The 18,336-nt window shown below is 52.2% G+C and overlaps 1 protein-coding gene across 1 annotated transcript in view; it reads left to right on the top strand.

The window, feature by feature from the left end:
• Positions 1 to 12,528, top strand: part of PLXNA2 (plexin A2) — a 209,405-nt gene extending 196,877 nt beyond the window's left edge. Inside the window, exons 27-32 of the mRNA XM_032393140.1 lie at positions 286 to 385; positions 1,375 to 1,565; positions 2,940 to 3,109; positions 5,634 to 5,846; positions 6,519 to 6,669; positions 7,430 to 12,528. Of these exons, the coding sequence (XP_032249031.1) occupies positions 286 to 385; positions 1,375 to 1,565; positions 2,940 to 3,109; positions 5,634 to 5,846; positions 6,519 to 6,669; positions 7,430 to 7,525 (921 nt within the window). The 3' untranslated portion in view covers positions 7,526 to 12,528. The remainder of the gene's footprint in view (positions 1 to 285; positions 386 to 1,374; positions 1,566 to 2,939; positions 3,110 to 5,633; positions 5,847 to 6,518; positions 6,670 to 7,429) is intronic.
• Positions 12,529 to 18,336: the final 5,808 nt, after the last annotated feature.

Here is an 18,336-nt window from a genome sequence, read left to right as displayed (position 1 = left end):
GTGTATTATGCGTTTACAGCATAATAGTTCGTGTTACAGTTAGTAGGTTGTAGTTTAGACACTGACAACGTATCTCCATTCAGACTGACTGAATTGCAAGCGCCCCATCGGCACAGGCGGCCAGTAACTACCACATCGGACATCCTTGGCGAGTAGCAACCATATTATTTTTAGTATTCCTGAACTCCTTGTGCTCTACCCCATACCTGTGTCATTACCTTCTAGAAGTACTTGACAGTTGAATTTCCTGGTTCACCCACACTGTACCTTTGGTACCCTTCTCAGGTGTCAGACAGATCGGTGGTGGCTCTGGTCCCCAAACAGACGTCCTCCTACAACATCCCAGCCTCTGCCAGCATCTCGCGGACACCCATCGGCAGATACGGTGAGGACCAGGAAGGTAGCCTGGGCAGCTCGGAGGCAGCTTCTGTGACCTCCCAGGGACCCCTCACCGCCCCCCGCGACAGCAAGCAGCCCTTGCAGCTGCCCTCCGCCAATCAATCATTTGCTTCCCCTCCTCCCGAGTGCAGTCACTCCCAGAGCGGCCAAGACCTCAGAGCTGCGGGAGCGGGTGCGTTGCGCGCCCTTCCTTTGACAGCCCCCACCTGGTGAAGGAGTGCGAGGGGCCTGGAATCAGGGAGGCACGTGGATGGAGGTTCCTACTTGCCAGTCCCTGTTTTTACCTGTTGTTCTGGCTGAGTTATTAATGGTCCCCCTTTACTCTCAAAAGTGTCCCAATTGGGGCAGTAGATGGGCCATCCTAGCCTACCCACCCCTGAGGGTGCAAGGGCCCCCAGTGCCCGCTGGGTAATGAGGTGACCATGCTTCACTCTCTCTTGCTCCATGTCCTCTGCTTTTGTGTTTGCAATAAGGATTTGGGCTGTCCAGCTAAAGGACACCTCCAGGACTGGGCCCCGCCGCTCCAAAAATGGCTTAGGCAAGTCCATACCCTAGACCCCAAGTTAGAAGGACCCGTTAACTCCCAAGAGGGGGCATTACAGCTTATAGCTTCTCGGCACCCAGATTTTTCATCAAAGCCCCTATGAAAATATTCAGCTGACATTTTACCTATTGATTATTCTTTGCTGTGGAAGCATCGGGGGTGGGGGGGGCTCCCAAATTCTCAAGGCTCTCTCCAGCTCACAGAATTTCTAAATCTTCTTTTTAAAGAAAAGGCTTCAGGCTCCTCTGTCCTCGTGCCAGCCAAGGATTCCAAAATAACCCACCAAATATGAGGTCCCAGGGGTCCTCTTCCAACTGAAACTAGTTTATTCTGAGTGAGTGCAGTAGGCGGGCAAAGATTCTAGAAGGATTCTACAAGCAAGGATGGTGAAATCTGTGTCTTATGAGCCTCCACTGCCCCCTTCTCCTCAGACTCCTCCTTCAGGTACACGGGGAGCCCCGACAGCCTGCGGTCCCGAGCCCCCATGATCACCCCAGACCTGGAGAGCGGGGTTAAGGTGTGGCATCTGGTGAAGAACCATGACCATGGGGACCAGAAGGAGGGTGACCGGGGCAGCAAGATGGTGTCTGAGATCTACTTGACCCGGCTACTGGCCACCAAGGTAACTCCTGCTCTGCCCAGCCTGGGGAGGGCTCCTTAGAGGGGTATGTCCTGCCCACCCTCCACCCCGACGCCCCAGCATAAGGATGCCATGGAGTCTGTCCTTTAAGGGGGCCCATTCAGACGAGTAGGTCCAGGTCCCAGTGCAGGCTTTCCAGAGGATCAGGCCACTGTTGTTCTCTACCTTTTGGCAAAAACTGCAATAGTATCATTTCCCCTGGCCCACCCCTCAAGACCACCATTACTCTTCAGAGGAGCTGCTCTCATCTCTGGGTCCCTGTACCTTTTAGGAAAATGTTGGGGTTTTCTTACTGATGTTAGCTGGATAGGTAGGCCAGCCTCCACCGTCGAGGCCTTTTCCACCCACTTTCTGGCCACAGTGAGAGAGAAAACACAAAGGCTGGGTCCTGCCAGTAATCGGAGAGAAGGCTCCCCCTTCCCTGCCCCATCCCATCGGCCCCCAAATGCTGATGGAGGTGAGGTAGCCACAGTGCTGGAAGCTAAGATCTAAAGCTGTCTTCCAGCTTCCCGAGCAGAGAACAACTATGCCTGTAAGCATGGCAATCATATGGCCCATCTTTGCCAGCAGAGGTCAGATTTCAAATACTCTCCCCCACTGACCCCACAAAAATGCTGCTGAAATTCTCCCACAGTGGCATCCAGATTACAGCTCTGACTTGCTCCCCAAAGGGACATAGAAATACACCCTCAGACCACATGTCTTAAATTTTGCTTTTCCTAATATGCTAATAAGAGACCAACAGAGCCACCAGAAAAGGCTGGATGTGTTCCGAACCTTCAGAGGTGTGTCCCTTGAACCTGTAGCCTGGGGGACCCAGGCCCAGCCTTGTTCCTTCCCAGAGACCCTCCAGGGCCCTGTGGGTGGGGGCTGCACCTGGGTATTCTTGGATCTGGACCCTTCACCTGCAGCACCCAGGCCACAAATATGGCAGACGTCTTCACCAGGAGGCTCAGGGTCCTCCAGCTTGTTCTTCAGACACGCTGTCATCCCAGCACGCACCCACCAGTCCCCGTGGGCAGCCGGGGCTCGAAGCCCTCACTGTCTTCCTGCCCCACACCCTGAGCCTGGTCCCGCCTGGCGCGGACACAGGCATAGATGGGGCATGTGGCTGTGGGTTGGAGGAGAGGTTCTTCCCAGGAATCTGCAGCCTCTTCAGTCCCTCCCATCTCCCCGACACCCCCACGGCCCCCTCCCCACCCCCACCACGCTGTCTGCACAGCCTGGCGCCGCCGACAAATTTCCAAGGCAGGATCAGTCCAAGGCACCATCTGGTCTGCCCGTCTGCTGCCTGCACCCCCACCTCCCCCCACCCTCCCCCTCACGCTGTCCCCCCCCACCCCGTCCCTCCCCCAGGGCACCCTGCAGAAGTTCGTGGACGACTTGTTTGAGACCTTGTTCAGCACGGTGCACCGGGGCAGCGCTCTCCCCCTGGCCATCAAGTACATGTTTGACTTCCTGGATGAGCAGGCAGACAGACACAGCATCCACGACACAGATGTGCGGCACACCTGGAAAAGCAACTGGTAACCCCTCGGGGAGCCCAGGGGGCCTAGCTGCAGCCTGGAGAGGCCACAAGCTGTGGGAGGTGGGGCCGGCAGGGACCAGGGGGATGGGGGAGCCCCTTCGTCGTGGTGGCTGGGTAATCCGAGGCTCCTAGAACAAACAGCGCACATATGCTCTGCAGAGCCGACGTGGTCCCCGGGCTGTGGGCGCCAAGCGGGGCCTGCCTGGCTGAGGGCCGGCACCAGGACACGGGCTTGAGCTCTGCCCTTTCTGGTTGAGAGCCTTTCCCAGGCAGCACTTCCTCCCCGACTCTGAGACCTCTGGTTCTCAAGAAGGGTTGCTGGAGGAACCCGAGGAGCCACACTGGAGACAGCTAGTTGCAGGGCTTCAAAGCCAGGCAGCGTCGGGCATTCTGGGCAGGGCAGAGCTGAAGACACCCCCTCCTGAGACGGGGAAGCCCTGAACAGAATGTAGACCCCTGGGGAGGGAGCCTGCTCTTGCTACAGACTCGAGCCCACCAGCCAGGAGGATGTCATGGCAACCTGATTCCTTAAGGTCAAGTTATGGCCCCGGCGCCATGGGTTTCGGGAAGCAGCAGGAGGGATATGTCCTTTAGGCATGACTCTCGTCCCTAAGGTAACCCCCGCGGCCACACATAGCAGTGGGAGAAGGGGCTCCTCCAGGCCCCTAGCGGACGACTTTTCTCTCCTGGGTTTGAGATCTAGACCACAGACCGAGCTGAGGACTGGCTTTCAGGTCAGACAGGGCCTGGCCCAGCGCCGGAGTCAAAAACCTCCCTCTAGGCAAGAGCCCAGAGAGAGGAGGTCCAGGCATTTGGGTTGGGCAGGCAGCCCGCACAGCTGTCTGGAGTCAGCGATCTCCTCAGAAAATAGAGCTGACACAGATGGGCCCCGGCTGTTATTTGGGAATCAAAAAATCCTAGCAACCAGCAAAACACTTTGGAAAAACCCAACCCCAAACCCATATAATCCTTTCTTCTTCGAGATGCTGTGGTTGCTGGCCCTCTGGAGTCTGCAGCTTTGATCACAGGGTAGTGAAATGGGGAAGATTCTGGTGGTCGCGGGTGAGGAGCCCACAGCGCACTTCACCGGGGCAGGCCTTGCGTCTGCATTCCCAGGGGCAGGGCCATGGCTGTCTCCTTTGCTTTGGAAGACTCCCCAGCCCAGTGCTGGAAGTGTGCAATCTCAGGGAGATGAAGAGAAAGTTCTGGATCATCCGCATCTCGCTGCCTTCTGTTGCCAGATAGGCCCAGGTCATAGAAATGCCCTACCCTGGAGTTGTGGCAGGAAGAGTCCCCTTATCCAGACCTCAAATAGCTAATGTCCACGGAAAGAATGTTAGAAGCTCCTCAAAGCTGCTGGAGGACGGGAGGGTGGAAGAGATGAGTCACTTCTCAGCCCAGGCAGCTCTGCAGGAAAGAGCAATCCTGTGGTCCTTTGAAAGATAAGCAGAAATCATCCTGGAAGGACTTGGAGTGGGCAAAGTGGATCTTCCCAAGACTTGGCATGACTGAGACATTTGGGAAAGTTTGGGGACCTTGAGGTTCAAGAGAAGGTGAAGAAGGGGAGATGAGAAGTAGGCTGGATTTCTGGACCCCCATCTCAGGCCAGAAGGACACTCCAGGGAACAAAGGTCACTCGACAGAGGAGCCCAAGAGTTAGGGCCCTGAAGGCAGCGGGAGGAGAAGGCCAAGTTGGAAAAGGCACAGAAACAGCGGCTCTTCTGCTTCTGAAGGGGAGTCAGTGGGCTGATCCTCCTCATGGCCGCAGGAGCAGAGAAAACCCATTCTCCTCTGTACACATTCCCAAGATGCAAGAAGGAACACTCCTGACGACTGATCAGTTCCTCTTGGGGTGGGAAAAACTCTGAGCTACAGTGAGTTCATTCCCAGCAGGCCAACAATGGCCTCCTCTCCTCCCCCTGCCCCTGCCCAGAGAGGAGAGAGCCCTGGGGAGAGCCCTGAAAGAGCTGCCCCCAGGGGGGCCCACTCCTCAGCCCCACCAGGCCTGGCCGGCCCTGGGAAGCGGCGCAAGGGGCCAGGCTGGGCGGGGAGCACAGGTGGCCCCCTTTGTGCGGGCTCCCAGGCAGCGCCTGGGCCTGCTGGCTGCATCCTTCAGCACAATGGCCATGGGCACTGCGAAGGGACTCTAGGAGTCTGGTGGCTTTGTCTGAAGCTCTGAGAAAATCGCGCAGTTCTCTGTCCTTGGGCTTCCCTGGGGGCATGGAGGCCTTTGGGAAAAGCTGCCAGGACGGAACAGAACCCACCCACAGCTACCCCTCCGTGGTTAAGGCTCAGGGTCAGCACCCAGTTAGGGTACAATGGTGCCCCTCCTTTTCTTCCCAGGGTCAGGAACAGCTTAGGCTAAATTCGCCGTCCTGGCTGGAGCAGCTCTCAGTGATATCGTTCCCTTGCCCTGGGGGAGAGAAGTTTTATTTGTAGAGGGAGGAGAGGAATATTCGTGGACAACATTAAGGGTGCGGCAGAGGTTCGGCCCTCAAGGTCTGCTCTGCCTTCTTCTACAGCCTCCCTCTGCGCTTCTGGGTGAACGTGATCAAGAACCCCCAGTTTGTGTTTGACATCCACAAGGGCAGCATCACGGACGCCTGCCTGTCCGTGGTGGCCCAGACCTTCATGGACTCTTGCTCCACATCAGAGCACCGGCTGGGCAAGGACTCCCCCTCCAACAAGCTGCTCTACGCCAAGGACATCCCCAGCTACAAGAGCTGGGTGGAGAGGTCAGTAGCCCCTCCCCAGGACAGGCCCGCACCCCCATCTGTCTGCTCCATCACAGGGCCTCACTGAGGACTCACAACCCACAACCGTGTTTGTGGTACATTTGGATCTCATGCTTCCATCCTTCCCCCTTATCCAAACTTCCTGCTGGGGGGGAGAAGGGGAAGCTTTTGTGCCCTTGGAGGTCAGATCATTATCATTCTGATTACATTTTACTGAGCACATGCTAAGCAACCAGTGCTGTGATAAAGATTTTTTTATGTATCATCTCATTAAAACGGGGTTGCAAAGTAACCCCATTTTACTGATGAAGAGACTGAGATACAAAGAGGCTAAGTAACTTGCCTAAGGTCACACAGCCAGCAGGTAGTAGAGCTGGGATTGGAAGACAAGGAGTCCAGTCAGAGTCTGGTCAGAGTCTGAGCTTTTAAGCATTCTGGCCCCCGCCCCCACAGCGGAAGCTCCCAGCTGGATGGAGTCTGGCCTAGTGAGCACCAGTCTCTAGGCCTCAACCTTTAGCTTGAGGCAAGGAGCCAGAGGAAGTCACATCAGAAGAGAAAGAGGGAGGCAGGAGCAACTGGGGACATCTGGTGCTCTCAAGGGGCCTGAGGTCAGAGTCCTGTAGGTGAATGGGCGCTGGGTCCCCGCTAAGGAGCCTGTCCTCTGTACGGCAGATACTACGCGGACATCGCCAAGCTGCCCGCCATCAGTGACCAGGACATGAACGCCTACCTGGCTGAGCAGTCCCGTCTGCACGCTGCGGAGTTCAATATGCTGAGTGCCCTCAATGAGATCTACTCCTACGTCAGCAAGTATAGCGAAGAGGTAAGGTGAGGCCCGGGAGGGGACAGAGAGCCACACGCAGCCAGGATGGCAGTTACTCAGAACGCCTGGCTCAGCCCTTCGATAACAGCAACAGAGGGCAATTCAGACAACATAGTCATGGAGTCAGAAACCCATGAGCTCGAAACTCATTACCACTCCCTTAGACAGCAGCTTCTCTCTGATTCATCCAGAGCTTTCTTACACATTTCGTTGTCTTGCACTCATTGTTAACACAATAAATAACACTTTTCATAATGTAATTGTTCCTTTCAAAGTGTCGTACAATTAATTTCATCCTTTCTTAAACAATGAATCAGACTATTCCTTGTGCTTGGGCAGACGCTGTCAGTCACGTTTCAGGTACGCAGGGGGGCCCTAACATGAGCAGAGGGCGCAGAGGACAGCTCCGGAGAATTCTCAAGGCATGCATTGGCATTGTCCTTGAACTTAGCATTAGTAGTAATAATAATGATGATGATAGCTAATATTTACATAGCACTTTGTCAGATATGCCAAATACGGTCTTAAACACATTGTTCTAAGATATATACATGTATGTGCATACATGTAGACATACATACATACACACACACACGTGCATACATACCTATATTCAGTTAATCATTTATAGTATCTCAGGTTGTGTTCATTAGGGCAGAACGGAAAGGCAGGTAGAGGGATGAAGGATTCGGCCAATGGCTTGCTCTACCTAAATTCCTAAATTCCTTCCTCTACCTCCACCTTTGTTTTTGCTCCTCAGCTCATCGGGGCCCTGGAGCAGGACGAGCAGGCCCGCCGACAGCGGCTGGCGTACAAGGTGGAGCAGCTCCTAAATGCTATGTCCATCGAGAGCTGAGAGACGGAGCCTCACGTTCCCAGGAAGAGGGGCCTGGGAAAGCTGTCACACTTGGAGTCTTGGAAGGCAGGACAAGTGAAGGGGATCAGACCCCAGAGCTTGCTGTCCCCTGAGACCCCACCCCGGGGAGAGGGGAGGGCCCCTCCCCGCCACGCCAGCCACGGCCCATCAGCGCCACCCCTGCAGGGACAGACGGCGGGCATCGTCCACCCACAGCGAACCACAGAGAGGCAGGGGGCGCCGGGAAGGTGGTTCTTCAAGCCGAGAGGCACGAACTGGGGAACAGTTCTGCCTCTGACTGCTGCTTTGCATGAAAACTCATTTGATGTATATTGGGGAAATAATGAGAACTTTATTTAATTTTTTTTAAGAAAAAGGAAAAAAAAACCAGAAATAAAACAAAACAAAAAGCCTCCCTGTTCATCCCGTCCCACTTCTGTTTCAATCTGATTTCTGTCCCCATTTCTTCTCCCCGCCCTCCCCCTCTTCCTCGAATGACTCCCATTTCCAAATGCCAGAAAAGGCCTACAAAGAGAAGCTGAGAGGAATTGGAGGGGAAACGATCATTTGCTTTCCCTTGAGATTACAAGAACATGAGAAGGAGGAGAAGAATGAGCACAAGTTCACACCAAACGCTTCGCAAAAAGAGAGGCCAGTACAAGCTGGAATCATCCCGGCGGCCCAAGGACCGTGGCAAGTACTGAACTCGGCACTGACTGTGGAGCCACCGAGGGGCTCAAGCCGGCTGACGACCGATGGAGCTTTATGGACCACACACGTGTGTATTCTCATCTCTGGAGGGGAGATCTGTGTCTGTAGGGTACCAATGCTTTTTGCTACTGGGTTTTTTGTTTTTCTTTTATTTAATCTCAAACCTCAAGAAATGAGGAGCTGATCTTTGGTACTTTTCCCTTTGGTTCCCCTAAAGTTACTGTCAGAAGTGGGGGAGAAGTGGGCCTCTTCCAGAGCAGACGCCTGGCCTCCCCGAGGACACTGGGCAGCTTTGCCTTACATCAGTCACTGTCATAAACCAGGCCCCCCTGGGGAAAGGGCCTGGAGTGTGTGGCCCAGGACTCCAGGAGATTCCATTCGGGAGCTGATTTGGGGACGTGGGTGTTTGGCTTTAGGTTCCACTCCAATCTGCCAGTGGTTTCTTGCAATTAAAGAGAAAGCAAAAACCAAACACTGTTTACAGCAAGCAATACTTGAAGAGCATAGGTTAAAGAAGTGGCCGTATTTATTGTGATGCTTTCTTTCTGTCCTTCTCCTGTGCCTGCAGAGGGGAGACAACCCTCCGCTCATATGTGGAAGCTCCTGATCGTCTGAGCACTTGCCTCAGTAGAAATGACTGTAGCATCCCCACGTTACTGTCTCCTGCCTCTCTTTCTGCCTCCCACGTCCTTGTGAGTTTGAAGGACAAGTGGGTGGCTTCTCACTGGGCTTATTTCGTTCTCTCTCTCTTCTGCTGACACCTAAAACCATTGGATGACCAACTCTCCTGAGTGTAGTTTCTAAACAAAGAGACCAAAGCTCCACACCCTGGGTCTAGAGGCCCCATGAAAGCCAGTGGGAGTCATCCAGAGGAAGGTGGCTCTGTTGATGGCAAGACCTTGGTGACCAGGACAGCCTTCAGAGTTTCCAGGCCTCCCACACTGGCAAGGATCCAAGCAGGCAGCTCCACCTTCTCTGTAAGCAGCATCAGAGGGAGGGAGAAGGCAGGCCAGAGAAAGGCAAAGGGGTGGGAAGGGGGCAGGTAGGAGAGCACCATCCTCCCCCCCCCTCCTACTTTTCAAGGGGCTGCAGTGCTGGGAAACTGGACCAGCCAGCCCCAGAGAGACCAGACCAGGGTCATTGCCTCTGTAATTAACTCTGCGCCCCAGCTTCTCTGTGCTCTGATTTACCTCCAAACAATTCCAATTTCCAAAGGCTCTGCTGACCACACTGGATTCCCAGGAAAGGGCTGGGGGAGGGGGAGCTCTGAGGGCTGGCTTCCATCCCTGGCGTGTGGCTCTGGATCGCTGTGCTAACCACACAGCAGACATCGCCTGGTCTCTTCAGCTCCAGTTTCTCGCCTGAATGCCGCTGACAAAGGGAAAGAGAAAAGCATTCAGCAAAATACTCAGGAAACTCGCTCTTTTCATTATAATTCACAACCAGCCATGCCAAGGCCACTTTCTTCTGATAATCCACTTCTGCTAAAGTTTCTCTGGGCCCTATTAATAGCCTGAAAGAAATACTAATGACTGGCCTTCCGCACTAAGCCAAAGTGTTTGCTCTCCGTAGCACCCAAAGTTTATCAGCTCGGAGCCTGTGATTAATGGCAATGAAAGGAGAGAAGATTCGTGCAAGAGGAATGTGAGTGGGGGCCTTGGTGCCACAGAAAAATCCCAGCCCATCCTCACATGACTTCCGAGCTCCAAACGAAGGTTTTCTGATCACACCACTGTGCAGACCAGCATCCAGGGTTTTGCTCCACCAAGAAGTAAAAGGAAGTTTGACATTTCGACAGCATCTTACCAACCCTTGCCTCTATGCATCTACCCAAGCGTCTCCCAGGAGCTACTTTGGGTGACCGTTCACTTCTCTGGGGCTGCTTCCTTGAAGGTTTCTGGAGAGTGTAGAGAATGATGGGGGGATGGCCAGCTGGAGAGTGGAGGGGGGAGGAACCAGAGCTGGAGTGAGTGGTTTGGCTGCATTTCTCGGGATTCCATGAGCATGTCGGGCAAGTTGGGATGGCAAAGGAGGTGGCACAGGGGTATCTCTGAGGAAGGAGTTCAGAGAAAGGAAAACTCAGTGCGACTCAAGCCAGGCCATGAGGGTGAAAGACTGTCGAGCCTTGCCCCCTCTCCAGCTTCCCATCAGTCCCTCCTCCACCAACTCTTGGCTTTGGGCCATCAAGAACCAATGGAGTTCATGCCTATAGAATGAGGAGAACAGGGAGTCACTTGGCCTCTCTCCTCACTATTATCCAATTTGAAGATATTTTGACCTCGTGTAAGGAAAAAGTCACAGCCCCTACCCCCCATGAAGCCCTACCATCTTGGAGGGAGACATGAAGGGAAGTGTCTCTCAAAAATCAGTCCAGCTTCATTTGTTTCATTAATCTGCACAAGAGACAGTTCGCTGGAAAAGGACCCCAGAAATGTGCTTGGCAAGACAGAAGGTGCTACTGGACAAGACGAAGATGGACAAGATGTCCATCTTGATGGAGCAGATCCCTCCAACTGGCCTGCTACCACCTCTGCTCTCAGCACGGGGTCAGGGATCATGTACATGCCCTCCTCCCTCTCCCCACAGCGCATCTCTCAAATAATTTCTGATCCACCACTGCAAAGAGCTCCCCTTCCTTGCAGAGTTTAGTCATTCAAAGTGTGGATCAGCTGTTAGCCTCACTCAAGGGCAGGGACTGTTTCCTCCATTCCTCCATTCAAGGAGTCTTCATACACCGCAGCTGTCTGCTAGGGACTGCTTGGGATGCTGAGAAATAGCAATTAACAAGACCAAGAAGGACCTTCTTCTAGCAAATTCACATTCTCCAGGCTACTGGTCCCTGCCACCAACCTAGTAGGCACAGTTCTCCCCACCACCTGCAGAGGGCATGAATTTTGCAGAAAGGGGGCCAGAAGAAGGAAGAAAGCCGACCAACCCAGCTGCCTTACCTTATTCTGGGGACATTCCTTCGGTAGTGAGAGCCTCTCTCACTTCCACGGCTGCTATCTCTTCTGGTAGTACGTCCCCTGCTGCTTGAGCTCCTGACCTTCCTTCATTTCCACCAAATGAGGACAAGAAATAGCAGTCGAGGCCTCTGGCCCTGCTGAGCATGAAGCAGAAGCAATGGATGGATGTGTTGGACTAAAAAATGATCTGGGCAGAACAAATAGAGACTGTGTGAAAGCCTCTGGCTGCAAAATCTCCAGGTGCATCCCAGTTGCTACACAAGCCCCCATTAACCTGCAGCAGGTAAACACTGGGCCGGCAGCTGGCCTGGGGGAGGCCGTTTTTTTTCCCAGCCACACTGTTGCATCTGAGGCTCCTGAGGCCTGGCCACTGACAGGAAAGACTTGAGACTCTTGGGGCAGGGGCTAGGGGGTGATGAGAAAATGCAAAACAGCCTCATACTTATAGGGCTGTGGAAGCAGATCCCACAGGGAGACTTGGGAGGTGAAGTTCAGGGCTTTCGATGCCTTGTCTCAGGAACAAGCTTGGAGAAAGTGGCGGCATCCTCTTCATAACTCCAAAGTCTCTCTTCCCCATCTCTTGCCTTCTGCTGGTTTTCCCAAAGAGGGAAGTTTTAGCACCCAGGGCTCAGTGACACCATGAATGAAAGGTAAGTTTCACTCTTGGTATCAGGGACATCCTGGGAGCTGATTGATCAAGACCACTGCTTGTCAAACAAGGCCTCAGCCCAATAAGCAGACTGGAGATTCTTGGCCTCTGGTGGACGGCCCTATCTCCTTCTCCTCACTGTAACAGGGCTCCGCCTGCAGACTGGGCTCTATCTTTTCTGCCGTGCAGGCTGCTCCTCCTGTCTAGCCTCAAGGAAGACGGGAGGCACCTTTGGATTTGAGTCAAGGCCCCAACTTTGGCTCTATTTGCCATGGTGACATTCCAGGTGGAGAACGTAATGGAACATGGTCCCCCATTAGCAAGTGTGTTGGGGAACAAGGGGCAAGCTCTTTATACCATGAAACTAGGGACCTGAGCCCACCTGCATTTCCCCCCAACTTCTCCTTCCCAAACCCACTCTTCTTGACACACTGGAATCTGTATTATATATATTTTTAAGAAAATACAATGATAGTTGTCTGGTTTTGTTGTTTTTACAGGTGTTGTGGAATAAAAACTGTAAGAAAACTAAGTATTTAAAATGTTCCAATAAAATGGGGTTTTTTTGGTTATTCTAATATATTATTGTGTACCTATTGTAAATATGAAACACTCCTATTTTGCAATCCAAGGACACAATTTGTACTGTTGTTATATATAAATAAAGTTTACTCGATAAAAAAAAATTTGTATCTTCAGATAAGCCTGGTTGTTCAGCGGCATATATGCAGAATAACATTTCACGGGCATGTTTAAGAAGCAGGTTAGCTTATGGAAAAATGAGCTAAGTGGTTTTAAGGGGCTCTAGAAGTCTCTCTATAGCCAGAGCTTATTAATGTCCAGTCATCATCGTCTACACACACACACACACACACACACACACACACCACACGCGCGCGCACACTCTGCTCCAGCTTGTACCAATAGGTGAACACTGCCCCCTAGCCCCAAGACCCCAGAATACAGGTTTTCTCCAACAAAAGACAGAGTGCAGATACTTTGGGCTGAGACCCTTTGCCAGGGAAGAATGAGGTCTCAGGAGAATGAGAAGATCCATCCCTGGTCCTTCCTGAAAATCACATTCATTCGTTTATACAAACATTCATTAAGCATCTACCATAGCAGTGCTGGGGGAGGGGGCAGGAATAATAAATGAGGCACGCATGATCCTTGCCCTCATCAAGCTTTTAGGTTGGTGAAAAGCACAAGGATTCTGAAAAAGCAATGTTTTGGCCACACCATGAGAAGGGTGTTTTTATTGTTTTCCTTTGATTTTCAGTTAAGGGATGAAGGGGGGATCAGGGAATGATGCCAGATATTGTGTGCCCTCAGATCCAGCACGGGGCGGGGCTCTGGCAGGGGGCGGGGCTCTGGCGGGGGATCAGTTGGGCTGCATGGAGTCCGGGCAAAGAGCTTGGGAGGTAGCGAGTTGACTGGTCGACCTGAGGATGCCACGCCCCCTCCCCTCTTCCTTACCTCCGTTTTTCTCTTTTTCTTTCTTGTATCCCCAAGTGTGTGGGTGACTGGGTGACACTTCCACTCTCGGCAGGTAAAAGGAGCAGATGAGGTCAGCTCGAGAACCTGTCAGTCTGACATCTCAGGAAACTGCGCACCAGGAGACTGCTGAAGGCTCCCGTCGTGATCATGGGGTCAGAGCTGTTTTCTGGGCACACAGCCTGGCACCCACATCAAAAGCAGAGGCTCCTGAAGGACGAGGTGCAGCCTTGCCCTTCGAGGGCCTCCAATCTGCTGGGGGAGACAGCCCCTGCCTTCAGGGCGCCTCCAGTCTGACGGGGGAGACATGGACCCTGTGCATGTCAAGGCCAGCCCAGTCTTCCTTGGACCGCCAGCACATGGACAAATGGGGCCTGGGACTCGAAGCACAAAATCATATAAAGTGCACGTTCGTGAGTGCAGTGCGTGCTAGGGCTATAGAATTGTGCTGGATTCAAAGAGAGAATCCCTGCTAAGATTTTTCAGTCCTTACTTGGCAGCCTCTGAATTTATGATGTTTGCGCATGCGTGTGAGACACACACACACACACACACACACACACACACACACACACGCACGCGCGCGCACTGTTCCCTGAGAGACTGGAGAGATGCAAATGCTGGTCCTGAGGGTGAGGAAAATGCCAACACAACACCCTGAAGAGCCCGGAGAAGAGCAGAGCGCTGAGGCCGGTGTATAATCAGCGCGCTGTTTCCGCCGCGTGGAGGGTTTGTCTGTGAGTGCACACACCAACCTAAACCATGCCCGCTTCTCTTTTAAGCCCCGACCTAGAGCGCTGCAGCGCTCTGCTCCACCACGTGAGAAAGGTGCGATCATTTCCCGAGGCCCTGCTGAGCCCCGGGGCCCCCTCGCGGTGTGGGCCAGGGCCAGTCCCATGAGACGGGGCCCGGGGCTCGGGCAGCGCCCGATGGGAACCCTGCGGTCGGCTGGCCCGGGGCCCGGCGCCGCAGGGACTCCACGGAGGAGGAGGACCTTTCTCCATGTGGGCTCCCCAATCTTCTTGCCACTCCCCGTCTCTTCCCTCAGACTTGGACTGGAGACAGCTCTATTATTTTTTTTAAGATTTATTTATTTTGAGAGAGAGTGTGTGAGCAAGGGGAGGGGCAAAGGGAGAGGGAGAGAGAGAGGATCTCAAGCAGACTCCCAGCTGAGCGAAGAGCCCAACACCGGGTGGGGGGGGGGGGGGGTGGGGGACTGGAGCCCACGACCCCTGAGCCAAAATCAAGAGTCCAACGCTTAACTGACTGAGCCACCCAGGTGCCCCGAGGCAGCTCTATTATTAAATATCTGCTGCAGGAACTACCATCCTCAGGGAAGGAAGAGACAGGGGAGGAGGGAATCTACCAGAGCCCCGTCTGTTCTGTTCACCATTGTAGTCCCAGGACAGAGCACGGTGAGTCCTGCGGGGGGACAGAGGCCAATAAGAATGTTCTGAAAGAATGAACGATTGAGTGCATAAATTTTGTGGACCACCTACCATATTCCAGGCACTAGAAAGAACATCCTCTCATATAATTGGCATGTTCCATTTTTATAGTCTGAGGCTCAGAGAGGTTAAGGGATTTGCTGAAGGTCACACAGCTACGGCAGAGTTCCAATTGCATGCTCTTTCCACGCACTACACTGCCTCTCATTAGCTCTAGGCCATTTAAGACCTGGAGGTCTTCCCTGGAAATGGGTCCCCCTTCTTGTAACAAGCAGGTGTTGCGGGAGCACTCATCAGCCTCCGCTAACATTCATATTTGTTCAACACAGTCCTCATCTATTCATCATTTGCGGTGAGCAGGACACTAGATTAGGCGCTGTTGGGCATTTAAAGGGGGAAAGAAAGCTAAGTCTTAAAGTTGCAACTTTCTCAGAATTTACAATCTCACGTCAATACCAAATCATAATTCTAAGAGAGGAAGACTCATCCCTTTCCTTAGTGGGAATTACATATCATTTTTACTACAAGTGCAAAATATTTTGCCAAACTGCAGCCGTAGGATGCTCAGAGAGCTGGGACCCTCAATTTGAGGAAAACCCTGCATAATAAGGCACTCGAGAGGACTTAGGGAAGTGGGTGCTGCTGGTAACCTGTGCTTGATCACGATGACACTGGGAGCTGTCAGACCCTCTGCTCAGCAAGTGAGCTGAAAGACAGAGGAGGCTCCCACCTGTGCTTGGCGGCTAGAAGCTTGGAGCCAAATTCATGGCCCACCTGCAGCGCATGTGCATGCAGGACCCTCTGCTGCAAGTTACTGTAATATTTGTCCTCTTCCTGGACTTTGCTTTATATCTCTGTCTTATTTATCTTTATTCCTCATTCCCTACTCCTTTCTACTTGCTCAATTTCCTGTATCTATCCCTGGCTAAGAGCACAGGATTTGGATTCAGATTGCCTGGGGTTGAAATCTATTCCCATACTGTGTGTTCTGGGACAAGTTCCATAACCTCTCTGTGTATCAGTTCTCAAATCTATAAAATGGGGATACTATATATTAAATAGGATTTTGGAAGGGGTTAAATAAGATAATGTATATAATGGACTCCTTAGATATTATAATAGATGAATGAGAGAGAGAAAGTATTAATCCATCCTTCTTTTATGGGCAGTCCAGCAGGACCTACAGGCAGGAGGAGATGAGGGTCTCTGTCTGGCTGTGGGAAGAAGCTGAATTAATAATGCTCATAGGTTTCACAAAGGAAACCTGGTGCCTGAGAGTTAAGCCCTTAAGAACCTAGGTATGGATGTTGACAGAGAAAATAGAAAATGAATCAAGGCTTTACCCAAAGGCAGAACCAGCCATGAAGCAGCCAGTAGATATGCTAAAAGTGGATAGAAAGCAGAGAGAAATGAATCAAGCCAAACCCCATGTACTAAAGCCACAGAGAGAGTGTAACCCGCTACAAAGTCAGTAAGTGGCTTCCTGAAAGCCTGACTAGGGACAGGGTCCAAAAAATGTTTGGGGCCTCATTAGAAAGACACCCTTTCACCCAGAGAGCCAAAGGGTAGGCCAGACCCATAGGCCCAGGGCAGGGACACCAGAGAAGGGCACGTAGGTTGGAGGAAGAGGGCACAGACCCTAGGAGGGCTGATTCCCAGCGAGAAGCCAGGGAAGCAGAGTAGGAGAGGAAATGGAGTGCTTACCAGACCTGGGAGGGGTACTTCCCCTGTCTCCCCTCAGGGAGAAATCTGGGGACCTCCATCCCCAACTGGTTCCAGGTGAGTGTATGGGTCAGGGTTTTCCAGAGAAACAGAACCAATAGAGCAATAGGGTGTGGGTATGTGTGTGTGCGTGTGTGCGTGCGTGGGGGGGGGGGGGAAATTTAAAAGAGCAAGACAAGGGGGACCTTCCTGGAACTGACTCACACGACTTGGAGGGGGGGGGGGGTAGGCAAGTCTAAAGTCCGCAGGGCAGGCTGGTAGTCTAGCAATTCGGACAAGAGCTAATGTTGCAGTCTTGAGTCCCAAGGCAATGTGGAGGCAGAATTTATTCTTCTTTGGGAATCCTCAGTTTTGCTTTTAAGGCCTTCAACGGTTAGATGAGTCCCACCCATATTATGGAGGGCAATCTGCTTTATTCAAAGTCTACTGGTTATAAGTGTTACTCACATCTAAAAAGTACCTTTGCAGCAACATCTAGACTAGTGGGTTTTTTTTTTTTTTTTAAGGTTTTATTTATTTATTTGAGAGAGCGTGTGAGCGAGGAGGAGAGCAAAGGCAGAGGGAGAAGCAGACTCCCCGCCAAGCAGGGAGCCTGACATGGGGCTGGATCCCAGGACTCTGGATCATGACCTGAGCCAAAGGCAGATGCTTAACTGACTGAGCCGCCCAGGCACCCTTAGACTGGTGTTTGACCAAACAAGTGGGCACCGTAGCCTCGGTGAGTTGCCCCATAAAATTAACCATCACAGTGAGGAAAAGACAAGTCAACCCACTCTCCAACAGCGAAGCTAAACCCCATGCAAAGGATCTGTAAATCCAACCACTTGGATGCTTTCTTTTTTTTTTTTTTATTGTGGTGACACACACATAACAAAATTTACCACCTTCACCATTGTTTAGTGTACAGCTGAGGGGCATTAAGTACATTCACACTGTTGTGCGGCCATCCCCACCATCCATCCCTGTAACTCTTCTCATCTTGTCACACTGAAACTCTGTCCCCATTAAACAACAACTCTCCATGCTCCTCCCCCACAGCCCCTTCCAACCACTCTTTTACACTTTGATGCTTTTTAAAATCTGGTTTCTTTCACTCTTAATTTCCTGGTAGAAAATCCTTTTGAAAAGTCCCAACCTTTGCTGGCTAAGCAAAGAAGAAAAGGGATGGACATCAAGGAGGTGTGGGGTGACCTCAAAGCCAAGCATGACAAAGGGGCAGGGAGGGTTTCAGCTCCGAACCCAGAAGAGGGGCTGATGCTCCAAGTCATCATGGGGAATAAACTGGAAACTATCCCCTTCTCTGGGCTTTCTCTTGGACATTCATAAATGTCCATTTTCTTAGCCCATTTATAAGGGTCCCACCAAGAAGCATATACCATAAACTGGTACCAAAAAAAAAAAAAAGCTTAGTTGTTTAATCAGAATTAAAGCAGAATTCTGTGCTTCCAGGTCCATCTTCCCAGTCTCGTCTTTCCCTGGCTCCCCATCTTCATTTGGCTCCAGGTTTCAGTTCCCTGATGTCACCTCAAGTGCCCCCAACTCTGAGGATGCATTTTAGAAAAGCTGAGCCTGGAGCTCCGGTGGGGCATCCAAGGCTCCCCCCAGCCGCACAGGAGGGTAGGAAGGGAGTCCCCCATCCATGTGGTGCCCAACTCCACCTCCACCCAGGATGACCCACAGAGACTTTAAAGGCCACAAAACCACGATGGGCGTTAAGTCCCCACTGACAGCAGTGAACCTTGAGCTTGGGGAACTACAGGAACCCACCTCCTCTCCCTTTACTTTAGAGGCAGCTCTTAGTTTCCATTTCCATTCCATTTC

The sequence above is a fragment of the Phoca vitulina genome, unplaced genomic scaffold (genome assembly GCF_004348235.1).
Source record: "Phoca vitulina isolate PV1807 unplaced genomic scaffold, GSC_HSeal_1.0 scaffold71, whole genome shotgun sequence".
Classification (NCBI taxonomy): domain Eukaryota; kingdom Metazoa; phylum Chordata; class Mammalia; order Carnivora; family Phocidae; genus Phoca; species Phoca vitulina.
The sequence above is the reverse complement of the archived record's forward strand: the minus strand, read 5'-3'. Positions and strand labels throughout refer to the sequence as shown.